At 46.9% G+C, this 25,410-nt stretch overlaps 1 protein-coding gene across 4 annotated transcripts in view; it reads left to right on the forward strand.

Moving 5' to 3' along the window:
- TRAF3 (TNF receptor associated factor 3) overlaps window positions 1-25,410 on the forward strand; it is a 108,798-nt gene that overhangs the window by 66,427 nt on the left and 16,961 nt on the right. For 2 of the 4 annotated variants that reach the window (XM_040641381.1, XM_008684203.2), the window contains exons 3-8: window positions 10,123-10,384; window positions 12,419-12,470; window positions 15,012-15,116; window positions 15,967-16,134; window positions 21,900-21,980; window positions 24,701-24,775. In XM_040641381.1, coding sequence (XP_040497315.1) covers window positions 10,140-10,384; window positions 12,419-12,470; window positions 15,012-15,116; window positions 15,967-16,134; window positions 21,900-21,980; window positions 24,701-24,775 — 726 coding nt within the window. In that variant the 5' untranslated portion in view covers window positions 10,123-10,139. The remainder of the gene's footprint in view (window positions 1-10,122; window positions 10,385-12,418; window positions 12,471-15,011; window positions 15,117-15,966; window positions 16,135-21,899; window positions 21,981-24,700; window positions 24,776-25,410) is intronic. The other 2 variants (XM_040641383.1, XM_040641384.1) reach the window with 1 other exon arrangement.

Consider the following 25,410-nt stretch of genomic DNA (forward strand, 5'->3'; position numbering starts at 1 on the left):
CAGGTGCCCCTCTGTTCATTTTTCTTTGTTTTATTTTCCCTTCTATAACTTAGACTGGCTAAACTCCGTTGGCTCATCTTCAGGTTCTCCGATTTTTTCTTCTGCCTGCTAAGTTCTGCTGTTTAGCTCCTGTTGTGAGTTTTTCATTTCAGTTATTGTGCTTTCCAGCTCCAGAGTTTCTATTTTGTTCCTTTAAAAATTTTCTCTTTATTGATACTCTGTTCTCTGAGCCATTGTTCTGATGGTTTCTTTTATTCTTTGGGCATGGCTTCCTTTATCTTTTTGAATACATGTAAAATAGCTTATTTAAAGTGTTTATAAGTCCAGTGTCTGGGTTTCCTCCTGGACAGTTTCTATTTTTTTCTTTTCCCCCAGTGTATGGGCCATACTTCCATGTTTCTTTGCATGCTTTGTAAATTTTTTTGAAAATTTAATATTTTTAATATTATAATGTGGCAGATCTGGAAATTAGATTCTCCCTTCTCCCCAGGATTTGTTGTTATAGTTGTTGTTTGTGTAATGAATTCTTGAGCTAAGTTTGTAAAGTTTATATTCTTTATCATGTGTGGTCATTGAAGTCCCTGTTCCATTAGTGTACTTACTAGTCAGCTAGTGATTGGACACAGATTTCCTTAAGTGCCTATAACTAAAATTATCTCCCAGTCTTCAGATGGAGTCTTTATGAGTGTTGGAGTATGCTTTCAACACTCAGCTGGGCAGTTGACAACTCTTACTTACCATTCACTTCCTCTGTGCAGAACCTGAAGGTCAGCCAGAGGCTTAGGGTCTTCTCAGGTCTTTCCTGAGCATGCACACAGCCCTGGGCATTTGTGTGGCCTTCTATATTCCCAGAAACACATTGGAGCTTGTCAGAGCCCTTTTTCCCCAGCTTTTCTTCTCAACATTTTGGTTAATCTGTTGTTTCCCTCAGTTATTACTGATTGCTCCAGGCAGTGGTGACTAATAAATTTAGCCCCCAAATGTTTTCAGTAACCACCCCCCTACCACCACCACCAGTAGCCACCTCAGCATTGGGAGAATTCTGAGTTTACTGAGGTAAAGCCAAGTGCTTTGAGACGGTCTTCTAGATAAGTCAAAACAGACCACTGAAATTCTTTGCAAATGAGGTCTGTTCTTCTCCCGTTACCCCTCCACCTCCTGCCAAATACCTGTTCCAGGATCACAGACTGTGATCGTCCAGGCCACTCTCCTGGTGCATGGGTTCAGGATTGGGTAAAATGCCACTGAACTTACTGTTCTTACCAAGATTCACCTGGTTTCTCAAGATTAAGTGTTCCTCTGATTGCTGCAAGGTTTTAGTTTCCAAGGTCCCAAAGAAGTTGTGTCTGATGGATTTGGCCAGTTTTTTTTTTCCCCTGCTTTTATTGAAGGATAGACTTTTGGAGTTTCTTGTTCAGCCATTTTCACTGATACCACTCATTAGTCTGTTTTTAATGTTGTGACCAACTCTGAGTTTGCCCAATTTATGTGACCACACCTGATTTCAGAAAGGATTTAAGGTGGCTTAGGAAGGTGAACAAGATAAAAGATAAATTATTTTTTGTATTTGTTTTGTGCCTGTTGGTTAGAGGGCATTCTGGTCAAAACTGTGTCCTCCCATGTTACTATGGAAAACTTGGTCCTGCAGATGGAAGTTTTGCTTCCTTTGGTGATCTTGAGGTGTCTACCCTCCCTCTTATATAGATTGAAGGGAACCTGAAGTAGAGTTCACCTCCGTGGTTTCTCCATCTGCATGACTTTGTAGATGGCCCCAAGGTGGTCACCACATTACTGTCCAACTTTAGGAAAGCTCATGATTGTCGGCCTCCGAGTTGATTATGAAAAATTTGCCTACAATGGTGGTTTTTACAAATCTAGATTCCCTTTTCCTTGGGACACAATAGGTGGGTATTTGTCTTATTTTAAGACTTAAAGATATCCTTCCTATTGTCCTAGTTGTTTTAGGATGTGATTAGATGATTTTCACACTTTAAATCAGAATGACTCTTAATAGTGACAGTTAATGGCTAGTAGAATCTAGGATCATCAGTAAACCTAGAGTCATCTTATCCACCAGTCCTGGCACCTGCTGAGGTGTCTAGCTCCTGCTTTCCCTGGGCCAGCTAAGGCCCACATCAGCCATCTCTCTGATGCAGAAGGTCATGGGCCTTCCCCCTGGGCCCTGCTCAGGGTTCATGTCATTTCTGACTTGAACAGCTCTTGTTTAGGAAGAATGTTTTCCTTGAACAATGTGAGTCTATTTGACATAGTGGCTTATTTGCTAGTTTTAGTTGAACATGATATTCTTCTTTTGAAAACAATTTTGTAATAGAGTTGGAGTTGCTTTCTGTTTTGGTTTCATATATGCTGTTGTCCCTTTTTCATCAGCACCACCTGTAAGATAATCTGAATTTTTAAAAGGCCAAGATATGGATAAATTCGACTACATTAAAATTAAGAAATTCTCTTCATTAAAAGACATAAAGAAAGTTAAAGCCATGCACAGACTGGGGGAGACAAATACAGGTGTAGGTTTAACAGTCAGAATATGTAGGTAACCCCCACGAATCAGTATTGTAAAAGATAATAGCCCAATTAAAACATGGCAGAGAGACACAATCAGGCATTTCACGGAAGGAAAAGGATAAGTGGCCTGTGAGCCCGTTAATGTATAAAAAGATGCTAAACCTTTTTAATAATCAGAGTCCTTACTCTGAAACAGAGACCGTTGTACCTGCTAGGTTGGCAGAACCTAAGATGTCAGACTTCCAGTGTTGGTGAGGATGTGGATTGACAGAAACACTGATGTTGCTTTGCTTTGGAGAGCAGTTTGGCCCTAGCTTGTAAATTGGATATGCGTACAAGCTGCAGATTGGCAGTTCCTCTGGACTCCAGATGCAGAGTCCCTGGCAGGGGTTGGCAGTCTGCTTCTGTAAAAGGCAAGATGGTAAATATTCTAGGCTTTGCGGGCCACATACCGTCTTGTCATATAGTTGCCTTTGTTTCATTTGTTTTTTCAACCCTTTAAAAATCTAAAAATGCATTCTTGGCTCAAAGAAATAGGCAATAGGTAACTGTAACCTAACAAAAATTGGCCAATGGCTAGATTTGACCCACAGACTTCAGTTTGCTAAACCCTGATCCCCTGATCCAGAGCACAGACCCTAGAGACAACTTATACGAGGGCCCCAGAACAGTTGTGCCAGAATGTTCAGAGCACAGTTTTCATAATAGCAAGGATGGCAATGGGTCAGAAAATCGCTAGGTCACCTGTGGAATATTACGCAGCAGTGAGAATGAATGAAGTGTAGCTACTGCACACAGCAGACACGACTGGAAGCTTCCAGTGCTGACAGCAGAGGACTACATATGGTGTGATAGCATTCTATGAAATGAAAGAAGGAAGAAGTATATTGTTTAAGAAGAAAAATATATATGATAGCAAGAGAATTTTAGATGCAAATTTCAGGCTGACATTTACTTCTGGAGAAAGCAGGGCGACAGCTGAGGAAGGAGCACACGGGTAGGTGGTGGCCGTTAAGCACATGGTGGATTCTGGGGCTCTGTTCTTTTTGTCGTATTCTTGCCTTTCCTGTGTATTGTACATAATCTTTATTTTATTTTTTTAAGTAGGCTCCACACCCAGCTTGGGGCTTGAACTCACAACCCTGAGATTAAGAGTCACATGCACTATTGACTGACTCAGCCAGGTGCTCCCTGCACATAATCATCTTTTTAATGTGTCAGATATCACCCAATACATTTTTTTGAAGAAAGAAAGTATACCAGCCAGGGAGGTCTTAGAACCCACCCAGCCGTCCTCCCTGAAACAATACTCTGTGTGCCGGAGCTATGCTGAGTTGCTCACCTGGGAGGGAAGGACGTGGATATCTAAGCAGCTCTTGGGTGGTAACTGCCAGTGTAGCCCTTGAAGCGCTGTAAAGAGAACGCCCAGGAGGAGGGCCTTCTTTGTTCGGTAACAGTAGTGAGGTCGCTGGCACTGAGTGCGTGCTGTTTCTTCCCCCGTTGAAAAGACCTTGGCACTCGTGTCAGAAATCAGTTGACCATAAACATGAGGGTTTATTTCTGGACTCTCAGTTCTCTTTCATCGATCTGTATGTCTAAGGCCAGTACCACAGAGTCCTGAATAATTTGTAGTAAGTTTCAGAACAAGGAAGTGTGAGTTTTCCAGCTCTGTTCTTTTCGAGATTGTTTTGTCTATTCTGGGTCCCCTGAATTTCCATCTGACTTTTAGGTTCCGCTTATTAATTTCTGCAAAAGGAACCAGCAAGGATTGTGATAGGGGTTGAGACGCATCGGATCCATTTGAGTGGTGTCGCCATCTCACAGGTGTCGAGTCTTCTAGCGCATGAGTGTGGGATGGCTTCCCGTTTATTTACATCTTTGATGTCTTTCAACAGTGGTTCGTAATGTTCAGTATACATATGTTGCCCTCCTTTGGTTACATGTATTCCTGGATATTCTTTTTTTTTTTTTTTTAAAGATTTTATTTATTTATTTGACAGAGATAGAGACAGCCAGTGAGAGAGGGAACACAAGCAGGGGGAGTGGGAGAGGAAGAAGCAGGCTCATAGCGGAGGAGCCTGACGTGGGGCTCGATCCCATAACGCCGGGATCACGCCCTGAGCTGAAGGCAGACGCTTAACCGCTGTGCCACCCAGGCGCCCCCCTGGATATTCTTTTTGATGCTATTACAAATGGATTGTTTTCTTAATTTCATTTTTGGATTGCTCATTGCTAGTGTATAAAAATACAATTGATTTCTTATTCTGCAACTTTGCTGAATAAGTTTATTAGTTCAACTCGTTTTTAGTTGATTCCTTTGTGAGTTGTATATGCAGGATGATGTCATCTGAAAATAGAAGTAGTTTTACTTCTTCCTTTCCAATCTGGATGCCTCTTATTTCTTTTTCTTGTCATATTGCTGAGAAGGGGCTTTTAAAACAAGGCTTGGGGCTGTCTAAGTAAGATGAGGAAACAGCCCAATGCTTGTTAGAACCCCTGACCGCTGCTGGCGGGAGGACGTGTCTTCTCTGTACTCAGTGCTGCAGGGTCTGCAGATGGACTCAACATGAACTATTACAGTGATGCCTGATAGTGCTAGGACAGTTAGGGGTGGTGTCTGCTTTTCAGGTGAAGAGAAGTGAGGCCCTGAGGATCAGTGCTGTGCCCAAGGAGCCACCTCAGGGAAGGACACTGGGGCAGCCTTACCACCCAGGCCTCTCAGTGCCAGATGTCCTGCCTGGCTGGTTCCTCCCCCAGAACCCCTAACACCAGGTTCCCCTCCATGACCGCCTAACAGTGCTGTGTCTGCTGTTGCCCCTCCTCTGTTAGAATTGAAACGATATCACCAGTCCAGCTCATGAAGCCCTGATCTCCCCAAAACCAATGTGATCTCTTTCTCTTCTGAAGATCTGCAGCCCTTTGTAACTCCTGTTCTTACATCTTCTGTTTGTTGACCCTGGAGTGCTCACCTCCTCATGACTCCCTCAAAGCTCTCTAAGGATGGGGACAGTCCCCTTCATCCCTGTGTGCCTGATGTGTGAGGCACAGAGCTGTATATGTTGTAGGTGCCCAGTTGTATTTGTTGAAATAAAATGTGGTTGGTTTGGCAAACCTTTGCAGAGTTGCTTTCCTGGAGAAAGGTGCTCCCACCCATGTAGAAGGGTGGTGGGCATGCACCCCGGCATTCCCAGGCTGAGAGCCCTGATGTTTGTACAAGGTGTAGCAGGCAACACTCTTCAGGAAACACCGTGGAGGCTGAAATAAAGTGGGGAGTGTCAGTATTTGAGTGAAATGGGCTGTTGTCCTCTAAAATAATATTTGTTTAATAGTTTAGTAAATATTGGAGGAAATATGTAATGTACAACCTTTTAGAAGTGTTCGGCAGTGATTACAGCACCGTCAAATGCACGTCACCTTGGACCCAGCAGTTCTGTTGCTGTATGCTTGCCTGAATGTGCAAAGATAGATGTTCAGCAATTTCACTGCACATTGTTCATAATAGCAAAACATCAGGGGCTCCTGGGTGGCTCAGTCAGTTGAGCGTCTGACTCTTGATTTCAGCTCAGGTCATGACCTCAGGGTCATGAGATCTAGCCCTACCTAAGGCTCTGTGCTCAGCAGGGAGTCTGCTTGGGATTCTCCTGCTCCCTCTGCCCCTCCCCCCCCCACCGCCGGTCCTGTTCGCTTTCTCTCACTCTCTCTAAAAAAAAAATAAATCTTTTTTTTTTTTTTTTAAACAAAACATCAGAAACAGCCTGAGTCTCTCCATTAGTGGAACTGGTTATATAAATTATGGTAAACCATCCAATGGAGTGCTGTATGCAGCCCTTCAAAATAATAAAGTAGATCTGTATATGCTGATATGGAAAATGGCCAGAATACAATGTTGGTTTCAAAAGGAAGCTGTTGGGGCGCCTGGGTGGCACAGCGGTTAAGCGTCTGCCTTCAGCTCAGGGCGTGATCCCGGTGATCCCGGCGTTATGGGATCGAGCCCCACATCAGGCTCTTCCGCTATGAGTCTGCTTCTTCCTCTCCCACTCCCCCTGCTTGTGTTCTGTCTCTCACTGGCTGTCTCTATCTCTGTCGAATAAATAAATAAAATCTTAAAAAAATAAAAATAAAATAAAATATTAAAAAAAAAAACAAAAGGAAGCTTGATTAATTTGCATGTGTGACACAGTTTGTGTGGAGGGAGAAAAAAAGACATGTTTTCTTTACATGCATTGGCCATTTCTGGATGTCGCTACGCTCTCACAGAACTCCAGAAGAGAGCATCTGCCTCTGGGTATTTGCAGTCAGGGGATCTGGTCCTTATTCTTTGCACTTTACACCCCCATGTTTTAGTTGTTTATTGTCTTCTCCAAGGGAATGTACTATTACAATATAAATGAATGTCTTTCTGTGCTCCCCCACATGTCTGTCACTGACCGCAGCGCTGGGCAGATACAGTTTCAGTGTTAGCGTCTTACGCTGTAGAGTATATGTCACTGTAGTGAAAGTCACATACTAACCAAACCCAGTGGAGCCATTTGGAACAGTTATTTTGTAATATTTTTTGCTTAGATTTTAAATTGAGATATAATTCTCGTACTATAAAATTCACCTCTTTAAGGTGTCTGGTTCATTGGGTTGTAGTGTATTCACAGAGCTGTGCACCCATCCCCATTATCCAGTTCCCGAACACCTCCATCACCTCAATGGGAAACCACGTATGCATTAGTACACGCTCACCCTCCCCCAGCCCTGGCAGCCGTGAATCTGCTTTCTGTCTCTCTAGATTTGCCTCTTCTGGACATTTCATGTTTAGACCATTTTCTTATGCTTCTTTTTCCTCCCTTGTGAATATAAGGTAGAGGAGGTCTGGTGTTTCTCTGGTTCCTGTAACCCAAGCACTGTAGGGCATCTTTCCCTCCTTCCCCAAAGGCTCATTCTCCAGCCTGCAGCCTAAATCAGGACTGGGCCATGCGTGGGACGAGATGGCAGGGATGCTGGGTAGGATTGTCAGAGGCCCCCAGTGGCCCATTGCAGAGATGCCCACGTCAGCACCCTGTATTACAGGTAAGTCCTGACAGACCTGCTGGCCATGGGCTGTCCTCCACCCTTAGGACAGGGCTGCTATGATGTTTTCTTTGATATGCCTGGGATACATTTCCATCTGTTCACTTATCTTAAGTAACGTACAAAAACAGAATCTCCCAAAGTATATTCTTTACTCGTTTATACAGAGTATGACATGTTGTAGGTAAATGAACATTTATTTATCATTAGTTTGATCCAAAGTTAATTGTCTCTCAGGTTTGAAGTAGGAATTTACCTTTAAAGAATCAAATATTTCTTTTTTTGAAGATTTTATTTATTAGAGAGAGAGGGAGCACGAGCGGTGCAGAGAGGCAAAGGGAGAAGCAGACTCCCCACTGAGTGGGGAGCCCGACGTGGGGCTCGATCCTTGGACTCCTGGATCATGACCTGAGCCCAAGGCAGATGCTTAACTGACTGAGCCACCCAGGCACCCCGAGAATCAAATATTTCTCATTAAAAACTATTTATTGAACACACATTGTTGGCCAAGATACTGAACCAAAGTCCTCAGTAGGTTATAATCTAAGAAGGAGTTTTCAAGGCTGGAAGCTCCAAGACCAGATCTAAAAGCTGAAGAGTTTTCTTTTCCTGGAAGAGTCGGTTGTCATAGAAACACAGCATGGCGTTAGTGGCTCGGACCTCACCTTTCCCTCTGTTAGCTCAGCAACTGTGTACTGGGTACCTTCTGCCCATCAGGCAGTATTCTAGGTACCTGGGGTTTGTCTGTCCACAGAACCCGTGTTTCCGGGGAGCTTACATTCCGCCTAAGGAGGGAGACAATTAACAGAAGCATGCAGAGTTAGAGCATGGAAAGTGCCACGGAAAAAGCACAGACAGGGCAAAGGGGGGTCGCATAAGTGGGGTTGGCCAGGGTGAGCCTCCTTGACAAGGTGGGGAGGTGCATTCCAGGAGAGGGGTGAACCCAGAGCATCCGCAGAAGCAAGGGCCTAACGTGGAAAGTGGGAGAGGGTCACAGGTTGCCAGAGCTGACACGCAGTTGGCAGCAGATCAGCGCCTGGTCACCCATTTTCTCTGACAGGCAAAGTAAGCACCGGGCTTAGCATCATAATGAACAGGATTCTGGTCAACAAATTGGTGAGCAAAGGGCTGCTGGCCTTTTGAGGTCATTTTGAAAGCTTTTTTTGTTTTCATAAATGGATTTCACAGGAGGTTCCCACTCTTTGCCACAGTGATGTTCTATTTTATTAAAACTAGCCTGAGTGTGGCTAGAACACCAGTTCATTTATTTGTCAGATGTTAGGCTGCTGGCGTTCTGGTCGGCCCTAGTCGTGAAACATTCATTCTTTCAGCTTCATAAGGAGGCAGAACAAGGCAGTGCGAGGAACAAGGCTCTAGAGAGTGTGCTCTGCACCCAGCATCCCGTGCCTGGGGGGAGGGTCTGCTTCCTGTTCCAGCAAACCCGAGGTGAGCCGCCAGGCCCCTGCACCGCCTCACGGCAGCCTTGCACTAAGGAGAGAAGGGAAGGGGGTGAGGTACAGACGCCCGGGGACTTGTGAGTAGAAGGAATTTGGCCCTAATTTTTGTAATTAGCAGAAATAAATGGATTGAGCAAGAACACAGTGTAGTTTTGAGAGACCTGGTGAGCTTCGGAAGAAATTCCTCTGCAGGTTGGCCAGCTGTGCTGCGGCACGCCGCAGCTGGAGGCCTGCGCAGGCTGGAACCTCTGCGGCTCGTGTCTGGGGGCTGCTCGTTTTGCCTGTTGGTGGGAACTTGCAAGTGGGAACCAGCCATCTGTGCACTTGTCACCATGTGCGGTAGGAGAGCCTGCCCATACGGGCACAGGAGACCCATTCAGTCCCAGCATCCCCTCTGCCAGCTCCATCCCCGGCCTGAGAGTGCCTGTAGAACGACAGTGAGTGCACCTCAAAGCTCTGTGGTGCGCGGTCGGCCGTGTGGGCAGAAAGCAGGTGCCGGTCATGGCGCACCCGGATTGGAGCACTATGGGTGTTCGTGGGGTCTCTGCGGGGACAGAAACTGCACGAGGAGTCTGCAGACACCACTCAACAGTGCCTGCTGTTGTTGGAGTGAGCGACGCTGCTCCGGACACAGGCTCCGCAGCGATGCCCGCAGCACATGGCAGGCCACCCCTGAGTCCCGTCGTGGGACTGCCATCGGCAGTGCAAAGAACCAAGAAATAAAATTGGCTGGGAACAACTGTTGCTTTGGCCACAATATCAGAATGATGCATAGAATTTTTAAGTTACAGCCAAGTATTACCTGTATTTCAAAGAACCTTAATGACACGACCAGCGCCTTTTAGAAGTTTTTTGCACAGTAACGTTAACAGTATGTTTGGCTGATGTCGAAAGGAAAGAAGCATGTTTGCTCATGTCTGGTTCCCATTGCGTATTAAAGTCAGGAGGGTTCTTGCGTGTTACTTAAACTAAAAAAACCCCACAGCTCCCAGGCACTTGTCCATCCCCAAAGCTGTGTTTCTTCTCCTTGCACAGGACGACGGAGTAGCATGTTACTCATACTGTTATTTTCCCCCCACAGAATTTCTCTTTCCTAAAATGGAGCCAAGTAAAAAGATGGACCCCCCCGGCACCCTACAGGCAAACCCACCGCTAAAGCTGCACCCTGACCGGGGCGCCGGGACGTCCGTCTTCGTCCCCGAACAAGGAGGTTACAAAGAAAGGTTTGTGAAGACCGTGGAAGACAAGTACAAGTGTGAGAAGTGCCGCCTGGTGCTGTGTAACCCGAAGCAGACAGAGTGCGGACACCGGTTCTGCGAGACCTGCATGGCTGCCTTGCTGAGGTAGGGCCCCTGCTACCCTGCGACTTCTCCAGTCTCCCGCCTGCGGCTTCCCTTCACGGTCTAAAGGTTAAAAGCTTTGAAGAAACTCAAATAAAATTCTCAGAGCCTAGCCTGTGAATCATTTAGGGAAACTCAGGAGAACCTCATGCCTGAATTTTCCAGGGCTTCTGTGACTCGCAACCTGGGCTGCCCAGCCCTGTCCCACAGATTTCTGTCTCCTCCCCGCCAAGCACCTCCCGAAAGTCACTCCTGTGCCTGGCACTTCCCGATGGGGCTCACCAGTCTGGCCCTGGTGCCACGGTGTCCCCTGTCTGTGTTGCTCTAGTGGCTCCCGGTTCTGTGGAGGAGACACACCCATCAGCAAGTGACAAAGGAGCCCTGAAAGTGCGGGTGCTCTTGGGGGGCAGAGGCTGAGGACAGGGGCAGCAGGGAGGACTGGACAGGTCCCAGCCTGGGTAGGAATGTAGTCTGTGCATGCTTCCCCAGCAGAAGGAAAGCACACACTGAGCCCTTGGAAGCCCTCGTCAGCTAAGTATCGGTGCCAGTTTAGAGTCACAGATGGAGTCCGGGAGGCATGCTGAAGTTTCACAGCACAAACCACACTGTCCAAGAAAGCGTCTTGGTTCATTCCCCAGGTGTTTTCTGGGCATGGTGCTGGGCACTGGGGATCACAGCAGGATGCTCTCAGACTTGGTCCCCAATGTCAGGGCACAGGAGCCTGGGAAGGCTGCCCACTTCTCCTCCTGATTCACCACTGAGGCCACAGCCCTTGATAACCACACTGCAGGCACCCTCCCTCCCTCTCATCCTCCCCCTAGGTACTTCCGGCTGTGGTCTTATCCACTTATCCCAAACAGTGAGCTCAGCTTCCCTGCTTGTAACTAAAATGACTCTTGAGTCAAGCTTAGTGATGGCAGAGCAGACTCAGAGTACCTGATTTTTCTTACCACACAAACCTGGACTACAGCTCTGGGCCGGGAGAGGGCTGCTGGCCGTGGGGTGGGGGTGGGAGGTGATCCCCAGAGCTGGGGATCCAGAGGGCTGTTCCTCTTCTGGTTTCCCTCCTTTTTCTGCCCCTGGCTCTCCTCCTGCTCCATGTTTTTCTGGTGTCAGGGGGTCCCACCCAGACGCTGCTCAGCCCTAGGGTCTAAGAATGTAAAAAGATTCATATGATTGAAGCAGTTTAGCACAAGCTTCATATTAGTATAGTCTAAATGAAAGCTTTTATTTAAAAACACATTAATTTTGTCTCCCATCAACCCTCAGTTCTCCTGCCCGGCTTCCCAGGCTTGTGGAGCCTCCCCACTCTGCCCAGGGCTCCAGTGTCCAACCCTGTGTCCTCTTCCCCGAATCCTCCACTGACACTCCCTGTCCTGGACTCCTGGAGTCCTTGGCTGTCTAGGGCAGGAGCCGTGGAAGTAGAGAGGGCTCAAACTTAGTTTTATTTTTAATCTCTGGGAGGTGGTTTCCAGGCACAAGATGGGGTTAGAATCAAGTCCAGAAAAGGGCAGCTTGGGAGCAGGGGCTCTTGTCCTGTGTTTAGGGATGAGAATGATGTGGTGGACGAGTGGTTTCCTTAGGCAGGGTCAGTGTTAAATTCTCATGTTAACTGTGGAATTGCATTGGCTTTTCACTATATCATGAATGAAAATAACTTATGGAGAAAGTACTGGCTGTTCTTATAAAGCAAGACTGCTTGTAGGCCCTCCTAATACACTGTGGACGCTCACACCACAGAGCTTCTCTACCGAGAGCTAGTTTTGGTTTCTGAAATAAAATTTCACTTTTAATTGAAAGGGGCTTTCCAAGTGGGACTGATCTAAGCTGTGCTGCTTAAAAACTTCCTTATGAAAAATTACCATAAAAACATTGAGCCCTTTTCTCCTGTGGCTTCCTATTTGAACCCAGTTCTCCGTGGCATCCTGGGGCTCTGGTTGCTGCCGTGAACTTCACACAGCGGGTTGACCATAATGGTTCAAGTGAGAACAGGACTTCCGCTCTATCTAATGTCTTTATGGTGTGTTTTCCCCTCAGCTCCTCAAGCCCAAAATGTACTGCGTGTCAAGAAGGCATCATTAAAGATAAGGTATTCTTGGGATTTTAATAAATCACCTTGTCAAGTGCTTTGGTCATACTTGGCCCGTGGTTTGCACCCAGTGCTCTGGGCACACTCTGAATGTGTCTTGGGGCTTGACCGCGGGTGCTGCAGAGTCGAGGCAGGACAGCTGCTCAACCGGGTGACCTTGGCCAGGTGCTTCACCCTCTGAACCTGTGTCCTTGCCTGTGTCAGTAGTGGCACCACCTCCTGAGACCCTGGGAGGTGTGTAGGGGTGAAGTGTGGAGATGCACGCCATCCTCTCAGGCCTTTCCCCCAGACACCTGGGAATCGGCTGGTCTCAGGAGTTCAGCAGGATTTGCTCTCCGCCTGCCCCCTGTGCACCATCTCCCAGTCATTAGGCGGATGTGGGATTTCCACCCTCCCCCCCGCCACGTGATTATGTGTGCCAGTGAAAGCTCTCTGTCAGTGCAGACGCTCAGAGGGCCTCGGGGGCCGCCCACCAGCTTCCCTCCTGGGGCTCTGATCCCCCCAATGGTGCCTCTGGTCATCTACGCATTGCCAAGCCCTGCTAGGCACGCTTTTAGTTTGAAATGATTCATTCTTAAAGTACTTAAAATATCAATAAAAATGTGTGGTACCAATATTTTGATTGATGAACCTAACAATTTTTTAAATGTAGGTCATTAAATTGTACAATAAAATTCTTGCTCTGGGGGTTTTGTGTCCAGAGCACTTTACAGATCGGGTTTGTGGTCAGGGCAGCCCAGGTGAGTGCAGGGATTTGCAGATCCAGGCGGTAGGCCCCTCCACTGCCAGAGCGAGGGCGCCTTGTGTAACTCCTCTGAGCAGCTTAGAGACGGAGCTGGCACCATGGCCACGTACCGTGTCTTCCTCAGTGTTTACCCGCTGCTGCGGACTGCACTCGGTCAAAGGGGGGGGGTGTTTTTAAGAAAACAAGTCCCCCAGCTACCTTACCTTAGCACGGCCACCAACGTGTTAATGTGTGTCTGACCCATGTGATCGAGGTAGAGGTTCGAGCAACGGACTTCGTGTGTCTCATTGTTCAGAATCATTATCCCTGTGTCTCAGTGGCTTTAGTAACTAAAGAAGAATCACTAGTTTTGTTGGAGCATCGTGAATGACACTGACTAATGCCTTGGATCCTCTTGGGAAAATGGGGCTTGGAGACCGAGATCTGCCTTGTGCAGGTCACTGTGGGGCCTCAGGCTCCTCTTCTGTACGATGGGACAGTTGCAGCGAATCATCTCAGCTCTAAAATTCTGTACTGTCACTGTTTTGACATTGCCAATCTTTGTTTTGTATCCATAAAGTTAGACTCAAGTGACTTAAGAAACTACTTAATGCCACAAAAAGGAAGCTTATTTCCTACTGGCTAAAAATACCTGTTTGGTGACTTTAATGTGTTCTTAAAAAGGTCATGTTTATGAAGGATTAGATTTGACTCCAAATTACTTTATTTTTAACTCTTAACAGCTGTTGATTCTATTTCTTTGCCTGTGGAGTTGAGAAAGGCATATTAAGATCATGTCTGTTTTTTTCACTGTTATAAAGTGTTAACATTTAGGAGTTTCTTAGAAACACCTGAAGATGGAGATGGTCTAGACTGTGTTGCTAGGAGTGAACCTGCTTGTTTTTAAAGGGAAAAATACAATTAAAAAAGAAAGGTTTTCATTTTCAAAGGGAAACATTTTCTTTTTTTTAATTAAAAAAATTTTTTTTAAAGATTTTATTTATTTGAGGGGGGAAGGGACAGAGGGAGAAGCAGACTCTCTGCAGAGCAGGGAGCCCGACGCAGGGCTTGATCCCAGGACCCTGGGATCACGCCCTGAGCCGAAGGCAGCTGCTTCACCAACTGAGCCACCCAGGCGTCCCAAAGGGAAAGATTTTCATTATTGGATTAACTTCAGTCATTGCAGTATTTATTTAAAAGAGGGTTTTTTTAGTAGCAGGCTAATACTGCCTCCTTTCTGGTGAAAAATGAGTTATGAGGGACATAACCTTAGTAGAAAGAGCTAAAGCAAATGTTTTACAACCCATCTGCAAGATAGGATCTTTTACAGTAGTTTTGCTATTTCTTTAGCAATCGACCTAAAGAGACATTGAGTTATAGTGGGTTCTGCCCTTATGCCTTGGTAAGCGTATTGCACCCATGGCCACCCTCACAGAGCTGGCTCCTGGAAGTCTCTAGAGTCCAAATATGAACCTGGTCCTGGTGCATCGCCACCTTGAGATTATGTCAGAGTTAATTCAGAGTATTTGGGTGCTCCAAAGTGATCTTTAGTTATTTGGTATAACTTGTTTTCATTTAGCTTATCTAATAAAAGATGGTAGTGAAGGTTGTATTATTTAAATCGTGAATCTTAGTGGGGACATCTCCTTCATCCTACTTTAGAAATTAGAAATTAAGATGGTCCTTAATGCTCTCTGAGGTCCACTTAAGAGATACTCTCGTGTGATTTTTTTAAAGTGGTTTTGCCTTGTGTGAAATAGCAGCATGTGGAGATTAAGAAATATTAATCCTCTGAAATAACCATCTTCCCATTTCAGGTGTTTAAGGATAATTGCTGCAAGAGAGAGATCCTTGCTCTTCAGATCTACTGCAGGAATGAAGGTGGGGGCTGCACAGAGCAGTTGACACTGGGGCACCTGCTGGTAAGTCCTGGGGGGCCGTGCTCCGTGGTTACATTAAGAAATGGAACTCCTTGGGGCACCTGGGTATCTCAGTCAGTGTGGCATTGGACTCTCAAGTTCAGCTCAGCTCATGGTCTCAGGGTGGGGAGATGGAGCCCCAAGTCGGGCTCCACGCTCAGCATGGAGTCTGCTTGACATTCTCTCCCTCTGCCCCTCCCCCTGCTCGCACACACTTGCTCTTTCTCTCTCTCTCAAATAAATAAATCGTAATTAAAAAAAAAAAAGAAATATAACTCCCTGATCAGTAAGTATGACATGGTACCCTAAGACCATGGTTATGTTGATTTTCAAAATACAACCAAATATGAAAGCAACCCAAGCCACTTAGGTACAAAATGTTATTTTTATGACATCATTGGCAGAATTGCCAACTGGTTTTTAAACATCCCCACCCTATTTATAATGGAAAGAAATCTGAACTGGATTTTAATTTTGGAAGGCCTGTTAAAACCTCCCCCATGAAATTTTTTTAAACCATGAAATTCCACATAACTTCTTACTTTTTTTTTAGCATCTTATTTTATCTTGGAAGGATACTCGAACTGGAGTGAAACAAAGTCCTTAGCAGATAACATTCGTTTACCCAGGAAGGAGAGTTGGCTTTACTCCTTCAAAAGCAGTGCAGTTTGAGTAATCACTAAATAGAATACAAAATTCATTGTCTCCCGGTAATTTGTCACCCTTCTCTGAAAAACTGATCTAGCGTCAGGCGGAAACCTTTCTGGAGGAGTTAGCTGCATAGAGGCTAGAAGCTGGTATTTCAGATTGAATTTCTTTGCCAATTAAGAACCTTGAAGTGTTTGTTTCACAGGTGCATTTAAAGAACGATTGCCAGTTTGAAGAGCTTTCATGCGTCCGCGCTGACTGCAAAGAAAAAGTGTTGCGAAGAGACCTGCGTGACCACGTGGAAAAGGCCTGCAAGTACCGGGAGGCCACGTGCAGCCACTGCAAAAGTCAGGTCCCGATGATCACGCTGCAGGTGCGCTGCCCCCCCCCCCACCTACCTGCAGCTCCGTCCAAATGTGATTTATCACAGAAGAGCATTTCAAAGCACTGTTCTAACAGGAATAAAGAGGAAAGAGAGGAAATGGCAGTTTTCATCTGGCTTTAATTCAGAGTTAAGCTTTATTTGTTTTGCCCATTTTGATTTGTATAATTAACATTTTCCTGTTGCCTTGATTGACTGTCATTTGGGATGCCAAAAAAAAAAATGAAGACTAATTATCAAAAAAAGGTAGAATATTTCTCTTGTCCCAGGGAATGTCCTGAAAGTCTTATTGGATGGCTTAGTCTTTTAAACAGCTCTGGGACGTAATCATCGCTTTAACAGGGAGTTCATCTTGCAGCATCGAAGTGCAGCTGTCTGTCTTGGAGAGAGATGAGAATTTCACATTTTTCATACCTTGATTATTTTGGCACAGTTCTATGTCGTGTGTGTGTTGGAAATCAGATCTGTTTTCTGTACATTAGAGATGTTGGGGTGAAGGACAGACTTGGAAAACAATCAACAGTACAGTCACCCTCAAATGTTTGTCCATTTCTTGCACAAATATTCCCTGAGTACCTGCTGTGTGCTGGGCACTGTTCTGGGAGCTGGGGGTTCATGGTGACGCTCACCTTCTAGTGGGAAGAGGTAATTAACAGGCAAACATAATATGTGGCAGTGATTTGTACTATGAAGAAGCATGCACTGGTATCATGGGGAAAAGGGGTGATCAGGGCTGTCTTCTGCAAGGCAGTCAGGAACCAGTGTGGGAAGAGTGCCCCGAGCAGAGGGAACAGCTGAGATGCTGAGATGGAGCTGACTTGGCAGGTGGATTTCAGGAGTTGTGAGAGACCAGCATGGCTCCCATGCCTGGTGCAGAGGTGATGGGTAGCAGGGGAGAGGATGGGGGCAGGCACTGGGCAGCCTTGAGCAAGGGGGTGATGTCAGAGTTCCCCATCAGTTGCAGCACTCTGGCAGGTGTGACAGGTGGACGTGGGGTAAGAGGGAGATATGGAGGCAAGGCAGTGTTGGCCTGCAGGAAGGGGAAGGAGGAGCGGCTGCGCTGGGACATTGGGAAGGTGGAAGCAGTGGGACTAGCCCATGGCGCGAATACGGATACGTGTTAAGGTTGATGCGGGTGGCTACAGCTAGAGCAGCTGGATGAACCCGAGTGTTCTGTTGAGGTGGGGCTCAGTGGAGCACAGCAGGCTTGAGGGGAGAATAGGGCAGTGGTCTGGGCATCTGGTGCATCTTAATTAGGTGGTCCGTGTAGCCTTGGGGACAGAGGCCTGTGGCACATGAATGCTAAGGGGTGAGGTCATCTAGCAAAGGAGTGGCCAGTACGGAAAGGTCAGCAGAGTGCTGCCCCAGACGCAGAGGGAGCTGGAGAATGCATATCTGTGGGCAGGAGAGGCAGACGTTGCTAGGAGGCTGGGGGGCTGCTGGGAATGACCTCTGGACTTGGCAGGACCATGACTGATGGGACCAAGATGGGAGAGGACTAGAGACATGCAGCCAGGGTGTGGGGGCCCAGGTGGTTCCTGGTGGATATTCTAGAGCATTTATTGACCAAAATTTAGGGAAAGTTTTTGTTTTTCTGTATGAAATGAAATGTACTCTACTTCATAATCTATATGTTTACCTTTGTACAACTTTCCTGTGCCTGCGATTTTCTTCTCTTGTGAAGTCTTTTTCCTGTATGATTTCTGTAGACATTTCCAGTTATTAAGGACTTTTAAGAACTGTGAAAAATAGAAATAGTGTGGGCCTAATTGAATAATTCCCTCAGTAACTCAATTCAGGTGAATGAGACATATACTTAATGAGTAATACTGCAGCCTTTGCAATGTTGGTATGTTGCTATCAAAGTTATACTTTGCTTCTTGCAAAAACCAGTTATCTTTATTTGCAGAATAGAATCCAGGAATTAATTTCATTCGAGAAATAATTGTAGATTCTTTGTAGTTAGACACATAATATAAATAACTGACTCTGAACTCCAGACTAGGCTGTAAAGAGACTGGTTTTAAAGTAACGTCGGGCCTCACCTGCCCCGGGTCACCGTGGTGACCCCCTCCCTGACAGCAGCAGGACAGCTACATGTCAGGAGAGATCCTGTCCTGTCCCGCCTGGGATTGGGCTCCTGGGTCTCCTCCTGTCAGCTATGAGCACGCTTAGTCTCATCCTGTCCTATCGTGGGCTTATTTTTAGAAAGAGCAGGCATCTCAGAGGCACATCTACAGCCCAGGTCACCCTGATATCCCCACATTTCCTGTGTTTTATGAAGGGCATCAAGTGCACCGAGTGTTACTGAGATCCAGATTGATAAAGCAGCAAGGCCCTGGCCTGTTGCAGCTCGTATGAGAGTTTCTTTCCTACGTTTAAACCATGCAATTGATGTTACTTCAGCTGTTTCCAAGTTGTTTTTTCTTAATCTGTAGATCAGCATCATTTAAAGTGCCAGGAGAGAATCCCCTCTATCACATCTAGTCTAGAAACTGTCGAATTTGGTTTCCTTAAGCAGTTCTGTTAATTTGTGGAAAGTCAGAATTCTAGAGATCTCCTTTCTGGGGAAATGTGTGTCTTGTAATGGGAACATACAGTGTAGGTGCAGCCCCTGTGGAGGGCAGTTTGGCGACGTTTTATCAGGTCGAACATTCCTGTACTCGGCTAATTAACTGAGAGAAACTGTCACACATCCACACCGGGAGACAGGGCCCAGCGTAACCGAGCCACAGAACTCTGGGAGCAAGCCCACGCGTCCCTTCAGGTGGGGTGGGACACGTTGGTTGTGGCGGACACAGCAGACTGCATGTGACGTGGCAGGGAAATTCCAGGACAGCGGTACTGTCCAGCAGTGCAGATTGAGGACCCCAGCTACACACGACACAAGCGTTAGCCTGAGAAGCACGACACTCAGCTGGGGCTCACAAGACTCATAGGGTAGAGGCCATTTTAATAAAATTCAAAAGCAATCAAAACAGTATTTTGTCTGGCCCACATTTATGTGTAAAGTAACAGTTTTAAGCAAAGGAAGTAGAAACACAAAATTCGGATTTTCTGATTAGGGGTTCCTCCCTGGGGGATATGGAGGGAGATGGGAGAAGGACACACAAGTAAACGGGAAGTCGTCAGTTATGTTCTTGTCCTTGGTGGGTGTCCAGCGTTTACTTACGCTCCATGACTCACACATGGCTTACATCTATTCTGTGCCTATCAGAGTTATATTTAATTTGGTAGACAGAACTAACTTACTGGTATGGAGAGAATTCTTATGTATCAGTAGGTTATTTTCCTGGGGCTTTTCTAACAAAGTACCACAAAGTTGGTGACTTAGAACAACAGAAGTGTATTCTCTCACAGTTCTGGAGGCTAGAAATCCAAACCCAGGGTCTTGCCAGGGCCGTGCTCCCTCTGAAGGCTCCAGGAAAGACCCCTTCCCTGCCCCTTCTAGCTTCTGGAGGCTGTGGTCCTTGGCATTCCTTGGCTGGCAGCCAGCCGTCTGCCTCCCTGCTCAGATGCCTTCTTCTGGGGCATGTCCTCCCCTCTCATAAGGGCACCCATGGTTGGATTCAGGGCCCACCCTAATGCTAATACACTGTGGCCTCATCTTCACTGCTGACATCTGCAAAGACCTGATTTCCAAATAAGGTCATATTCTGAGGTTCTAGAGACACATGAATTTTGGGGGTCACTATTCAGCCCACTGCTGTGGGCAAAAGCCATGAAAAGGCAATTCACAGGAACTATAAATGATTAATAAATATCAAAATATACTTACCCACACATTATTAAATAATTGCAAATCACACTCACTGACTTTTCCACCTGTCACATTATCAAAGATTGAAAAATCTGATGGAATTGACAAGGATGTAGGAGCATGTGTTCCTGCGATGATGGGAGTGCGCTTGTGTACTGGCGAGCAGTTTGGCAATATCTGTCAAAGTCCATTTACATTACCTGGATCCTGCGATACCCAACAAAGCCTACTTCTAGAAATTTCTTGTTCTGGTATGCTTGCACACATCTGGAGAGACACACGTTTGAGGATACTGATGCATGCGGCCCCAGTCTCTCGTCCCACCCTCCCCTGCCCCACTGTCCTGGAACACTGCCCCCACCCACTGCCACGTCCTCCTCGGAGCTCCCTTCCCAGACTTCCCCCCGCTGCCCTCTGTTGCCTCCCAGTCTCCACTTGCCACAGTGGTGCTTACCTGTGTGCGAGCTGTTCTCATTGGGCCGGCCGCGGCACCTGGTGCATGCCTGGCCTGGGGAAATGGAGGTGGGTTCCAGGGTCGGTTCAGGGAGGAGGCCATCTTACCTCTCCAGGCCCATGACTGATAGGGTCCTCACAGCTCCCCTATGATGTCCGGCCACTCCTCCTACTTATAGATGAGGCAGGGAGGTGGAGCCATTTGTCCAGGGTTTCCCACTGCAAGACAAAGCCTTGACTTGGTGCCACCTGGGAACTCTCAGGGATTCTGAGCACAGCCAGGCAGAATAGAAAGCCAGTGCCCCCGCCATGTGGTGCCTCTTGTGGGAGGCCTGCTGGTCAGCCTCAGTCCAGTCAGGTGCTTTCTACTGAGCTCTGAGCAGTTGTGGACTTGTCCTCTGCGGGCTCTGGGGGCCTCTGAGGCCCAAGCCCAGGAGCAGAGCCATCTCTGCGCTGCAGACCATACCCCAGCGTGCTCATAGAGACACGGGACTTCAGAACATGCTGAAGAAAGCTGAGTGCAGTACCTGGGGCATCACCTGGGCCCTTGTTGCTCTTGGCCCACGCTGAGCCTGCCTAGTAGGACTGAGGTTCTCGGCTATGCCCCCCACGCTCTCCCACCCCCATCGTTCGACATCACAGCAGCATAACTGTGGAGGCCCTAATCTAAAAAACCAGATGAGAATCTGAAGTACCCAGGGTCACGAGGAAAACAGCACCAAGTTTCCCTCTTGCTTGGTGATGTGGCCTCCAGGAACCTGTCCCACAGGTTGTGTCGTGTGGCCGGCAGTTACAGCTCTGATTCTGCCTGCATCAGTCTCTCTCGCGTGGCCCTTTGTCACGTGTCTGGTGGTGCTCTCCAGGGCTCTTGGATTTGATGTCCTGGTGGGCAGCTCTTGCCATAATTTTGCTACTGAACAGATGCCCAGCAGGTGCCCATGGCATGGGTTGAACAGCCATCCAGGCTCTGCAGAGTTGAAATTTATGCCATCCAAAGAGGGGCTAAATCAAAATTTGTTGATAGTTTCCATGCATTATAGGTAATCTAGTAAAGTTCCAGGGCACTAATTTAAATACCCGGTGACTCATGCTATTTGCGGGTATCGGGGAAGCATCATTTCCAGACCCGAACCTGAGAGGCCAAAGGAGAACCACCCTTTTCTCCAGCGAACAAAGTCTGAATCCTAGGTGCAGTGCGACAGCAGCAAGGGCCACGTCTGCCTGTGCTCACGTGTCAGGGCAGTGCCGGCACAGACGGGTGCTTCCCGGTGGAAACTGCTGTGGGGACACCACTGCCAGGTGATTGTGCTCCCGCAAATGGCCCTCACCTGTCAGATCTGGGTAGATCTCCTGAGACCCCTTACTTCTTGGCTTTCGAACTTTGAGCAGGAGGACTCCTCCGACTGTGCCAGAACTCAAGGAAACCAGGCCAGTGAGCACAGTGTCCTTTGGGTCTTCGTGGTGACATTGGAGATACCGATGGGGTCTGAAGGGAGATGGGTTGTACATCTCAAAGTTGACAACGCTTTCTTTTTTCCTCCAGAAACATGAAGACACTGAGTGTCCCTGTGTGGTGGTGTCCTGCCCCCATAAGTGCAGTGTCCAGACCCTTCTGAGGAGTGAGGTAAGGGGCATGGCCAGGCCTGTGGAGGAGTTAGTGACATCTTCAGGACTAGTATGCCAGAGATTCCATCCTTCCCCAGTAGCTGAAGCGAAAGGTTCTCACGGATCATGATAGTGATGCGTATGGTAGAAAGACAACAGAGAACCACACGCTATTTGGGGACATCAGAAATTTCAGAAGCAAGCAAATAAATGCTACAGAGTGGTTAAATTCAGAGCAAAATATGGTTAAGAATTGAGAAAATGGAATTACTTTACAGTGCAAGCAAAGGTAATAACTTCTTAGGTTCTAAAAAAAGCTCTTTTTAAATCTATAAAATAGAAATTACTGGAAGATTATCTCAATAAATGACATTACAGACACCCCCAGGCCCCTGTGGCCACGTACGCTGTGCAGGGTTGGTGCTGTGGAGCAGGTGGGCCCAGAGGTGGCTCCCACATTTCAGGGGCCGGTGAGCAGGGCCTGTACAGCCTCCCCCAGAGCTCATGTGTCTCACACTGCCCTTGGTCATGCTTTCTTTGGCAGGTAGATTTTACATTAACTTAATTTCATCAGGATGTATCCAGACGGAAAAATTCCAAAGATTCTTAAATGTTTTGGCATCTGGTCCTGATGTGGAGCCCCTTGGGTTGCTGTTTCAGGAGCATCTGGGGCTCCTGTGCCCCGTGGTCCCCTGGCAGGTCCCTCGGGCCTGGGTGCTCTCATCTGAGGAGGCTGCTCACCTCAGCGTTTTTCAACGGCCTGGAATTTTACCCTGGATATTGGGGAAGTGAGGGTCAGTGTCTCACATCCCACGGAGCAAGAGCACCTGTGTGGGCCTGGAGCCAGAGACACGGAGTACAGAGAGGACCCCCAGAGCCACTCTCACCCAGAGTGCATCCTCCCAGGAAAGTGACTCTGCTCGGCCAGGGCAGGGTCTTGCCAGGTGGCCATGGTCCCTAGACCTGGACTGGGCCTCTGGGAGTGGCAGGGAGATGCACATAGATCCCCACTAGACGGTCCCTCTGCTGAAGCAAATGGATGAAGCGTCTGCAGTGTTGAAATGATTACCAGGGTTTTATACGCTTTCCAAAATTTTCACTCAGGGTTACCTGAATTAGGGACAGAAGCTACCTCCATTTGCCTCTAAGTTATTTTTCTTTTAAAAATCTTTAAACCTGCATTTATCTTGGTGAGCGATGCTATTGGTCTGTAAATTATTCTTGCCTCTATTCCAAAACTCCTGTGAGGAATGATGATACAGGCTCTGAGAGGAATGATAATGAGCCAGTTTAGGAGAAGGTGTGACCCTGAACTTAGAGTGGCCCGCTGAAAATGACATCAGACCCCTGATTTTAATACCGGAGGCGTTGGCTGGATAGGTTTATGATTATAGCACTGGCACTGAAAGAGAAGATCTTAAAGCTTTGAAGCTGATGTTACTACGCACAGTCTCACACAGTCTCATGCTACGTCTCTCTGCCAGTCACCCGTAATCTGCCTTTTGGGCGCTTTCCTCCAGGTGCAGGCCAGAGCTTTCTGGCTGGGCTCAGAGGAATGTCGAGTGTGCTAGGCTGCTAGATCTGTAACCACCATGGCTCTGCCCCGGCTCAGAGACCTTCTGCAAAGGTTGGCCCATAGTCGCCCTGTGACATTGGCCCTTCTCTGCAGCTCTTGCCACAGACGCACTCTCCTCCCTGTCCTAAATACTGACCTAAAGGGGAAGGACTCAAGGACCCTTTCTCCTGGTGGACAGAGGACAGGCCCAGGAGCCTCTGGGAGTATATGTGCACACAGGAAGACACATGCCCAGGACCAGCTCTGCCGTGCACTCAGATACCCCGTTTCCTAATTCAGGGCCTAATTGTTCTCTGTAAAGAAGATCTATCGCTAGAGTTTCCTGATGAGAATTTCTTCAATAAAAGAAGAAACTGTCCTTAAATTGTATTAGCCTAATGAATAGCACTATGTCTTTAAAATGTGGACATTTCAATTCCCTTTTCTCTTGAGGGGGCATCATAAGTGGGTTTTTATTTGACGATTTGCTGACATTTAAGCTGAACAAAGGGGTTTTTCCTTGTATAAGGAGTTATCATCTCCCAATCTCTCCTAATTTTCTTCAGCCAATTAGAGGTGACAATATTAAGATTCACGTTGTTAGAATGACCTTAGCGATCTGTGAGAAGCTACATGAATTTATGGGCACTCAGAGAGGAAAAAAAGTCTTTTCAGAAGAAGGAAAAACTCATCTCATTATCTTCAGTATTGAGAGTAATGGTACATCGTGTAAGCTTGCTTCAAAAATATATTTATTTTTGTGTACTGTATATGAGGTGTGTGACCCAGTTACATCCTGAATGCTTTCTCTTTTTTGTGTTTCATGCAATTTTTGTTTATAGTCTTTAAATGTTCATTTCAGTTTACGTTTTTTCCCTTTCTTTTTTAAATTCTGGCGCTGCAGACGGCATGTCACATTTTGAACAATTTGTTCTAAAGAAACTGCAGGTTTAAGAAATGTTACAGTAACTGTATTTCTGTATATTGGCGTATATATGTGTATACACGTGACAGTAGTGTATATTTACTGCATCTAAGTCTAGGAAGCAGATGGTATATACACACCTGTAGCTGATGAGCCCCCTTCGTGACAGTACAAACCAGATGCTCTCTGTGCCCTTAATATGTTTGAACATTTTCATGCAGACGCTTGTGCCACAACTCACGTCTCTTTCCCGTTGCAGTTGAGTGCACACTTGTCAGAGTGTGTCAATGCCCCCAGCACCTGTAGTTTTAAGCGCTATGGCTGCGTTTTTCAGGTCAGTATCCAACATTTGTCCTTCCCAGTCACTGACATTCTGCCATGAGAGAGTTATTATCTTAACATCTTAACATGCAAGTTCTGGACTTGTAGTCTTTGTCATGGAACCGAGTCACCGTGCTGCATGGGTGGCGAAGGCCACATGCAGCCGACGTGGGTGCTCACTCTCCGTGCCTGTGGGGTTCTGAGACTTCAGGTGGACACCTGTGCTGAGAAGGAAGTCAGGACGCTAGCAGAACAGCTCCATCTAAAACCAGCTAGGAAGTGAGACAGCACTGACCGTCGTGGGGGGGTTTCTAGAGAGATTGTTACGGAACTTTAGCCAGTACTTGAATGTAAGTGGATATCAAACCAGACACGGTCTGGCGGTATACGCATCAGTACACAGCTGTGAGGACCACACTCGTGTGTCCATAAACGCATTTCATAGTATCTATGCCACCCCTCCCAGAACAGCCGTGTGGAGATGGTGTCTCGGTCACCACCACACTTGTGCTGAGAAAAACCTGTTTCTGGGGGTTTTTGTTTTTTTAACACGTCTGAGATTGCTACTGAATTTGAACTAAGTTTCATTGAAACGTGTATCTCAAACTTAAAACTAACCAGAGGGCAGTATATATTATAATTAAAGAA

This window comes from Ursus maritimus, unplaced genomic scaffold (genome assembly GCF_017311325.1).
Source record: "Ursus maritimus isolate PB19 unplaced genomic scaffold, ASM1731132v1 scaffold_25, whole genome shotgun sequence".
Taxonomy (NCBI): domain Eukaryota; kingdom Metazoa; phylum Chordata; class Mammalia; order Carnivora; family Ursidae; genus Ursus; species Ursus maritimus.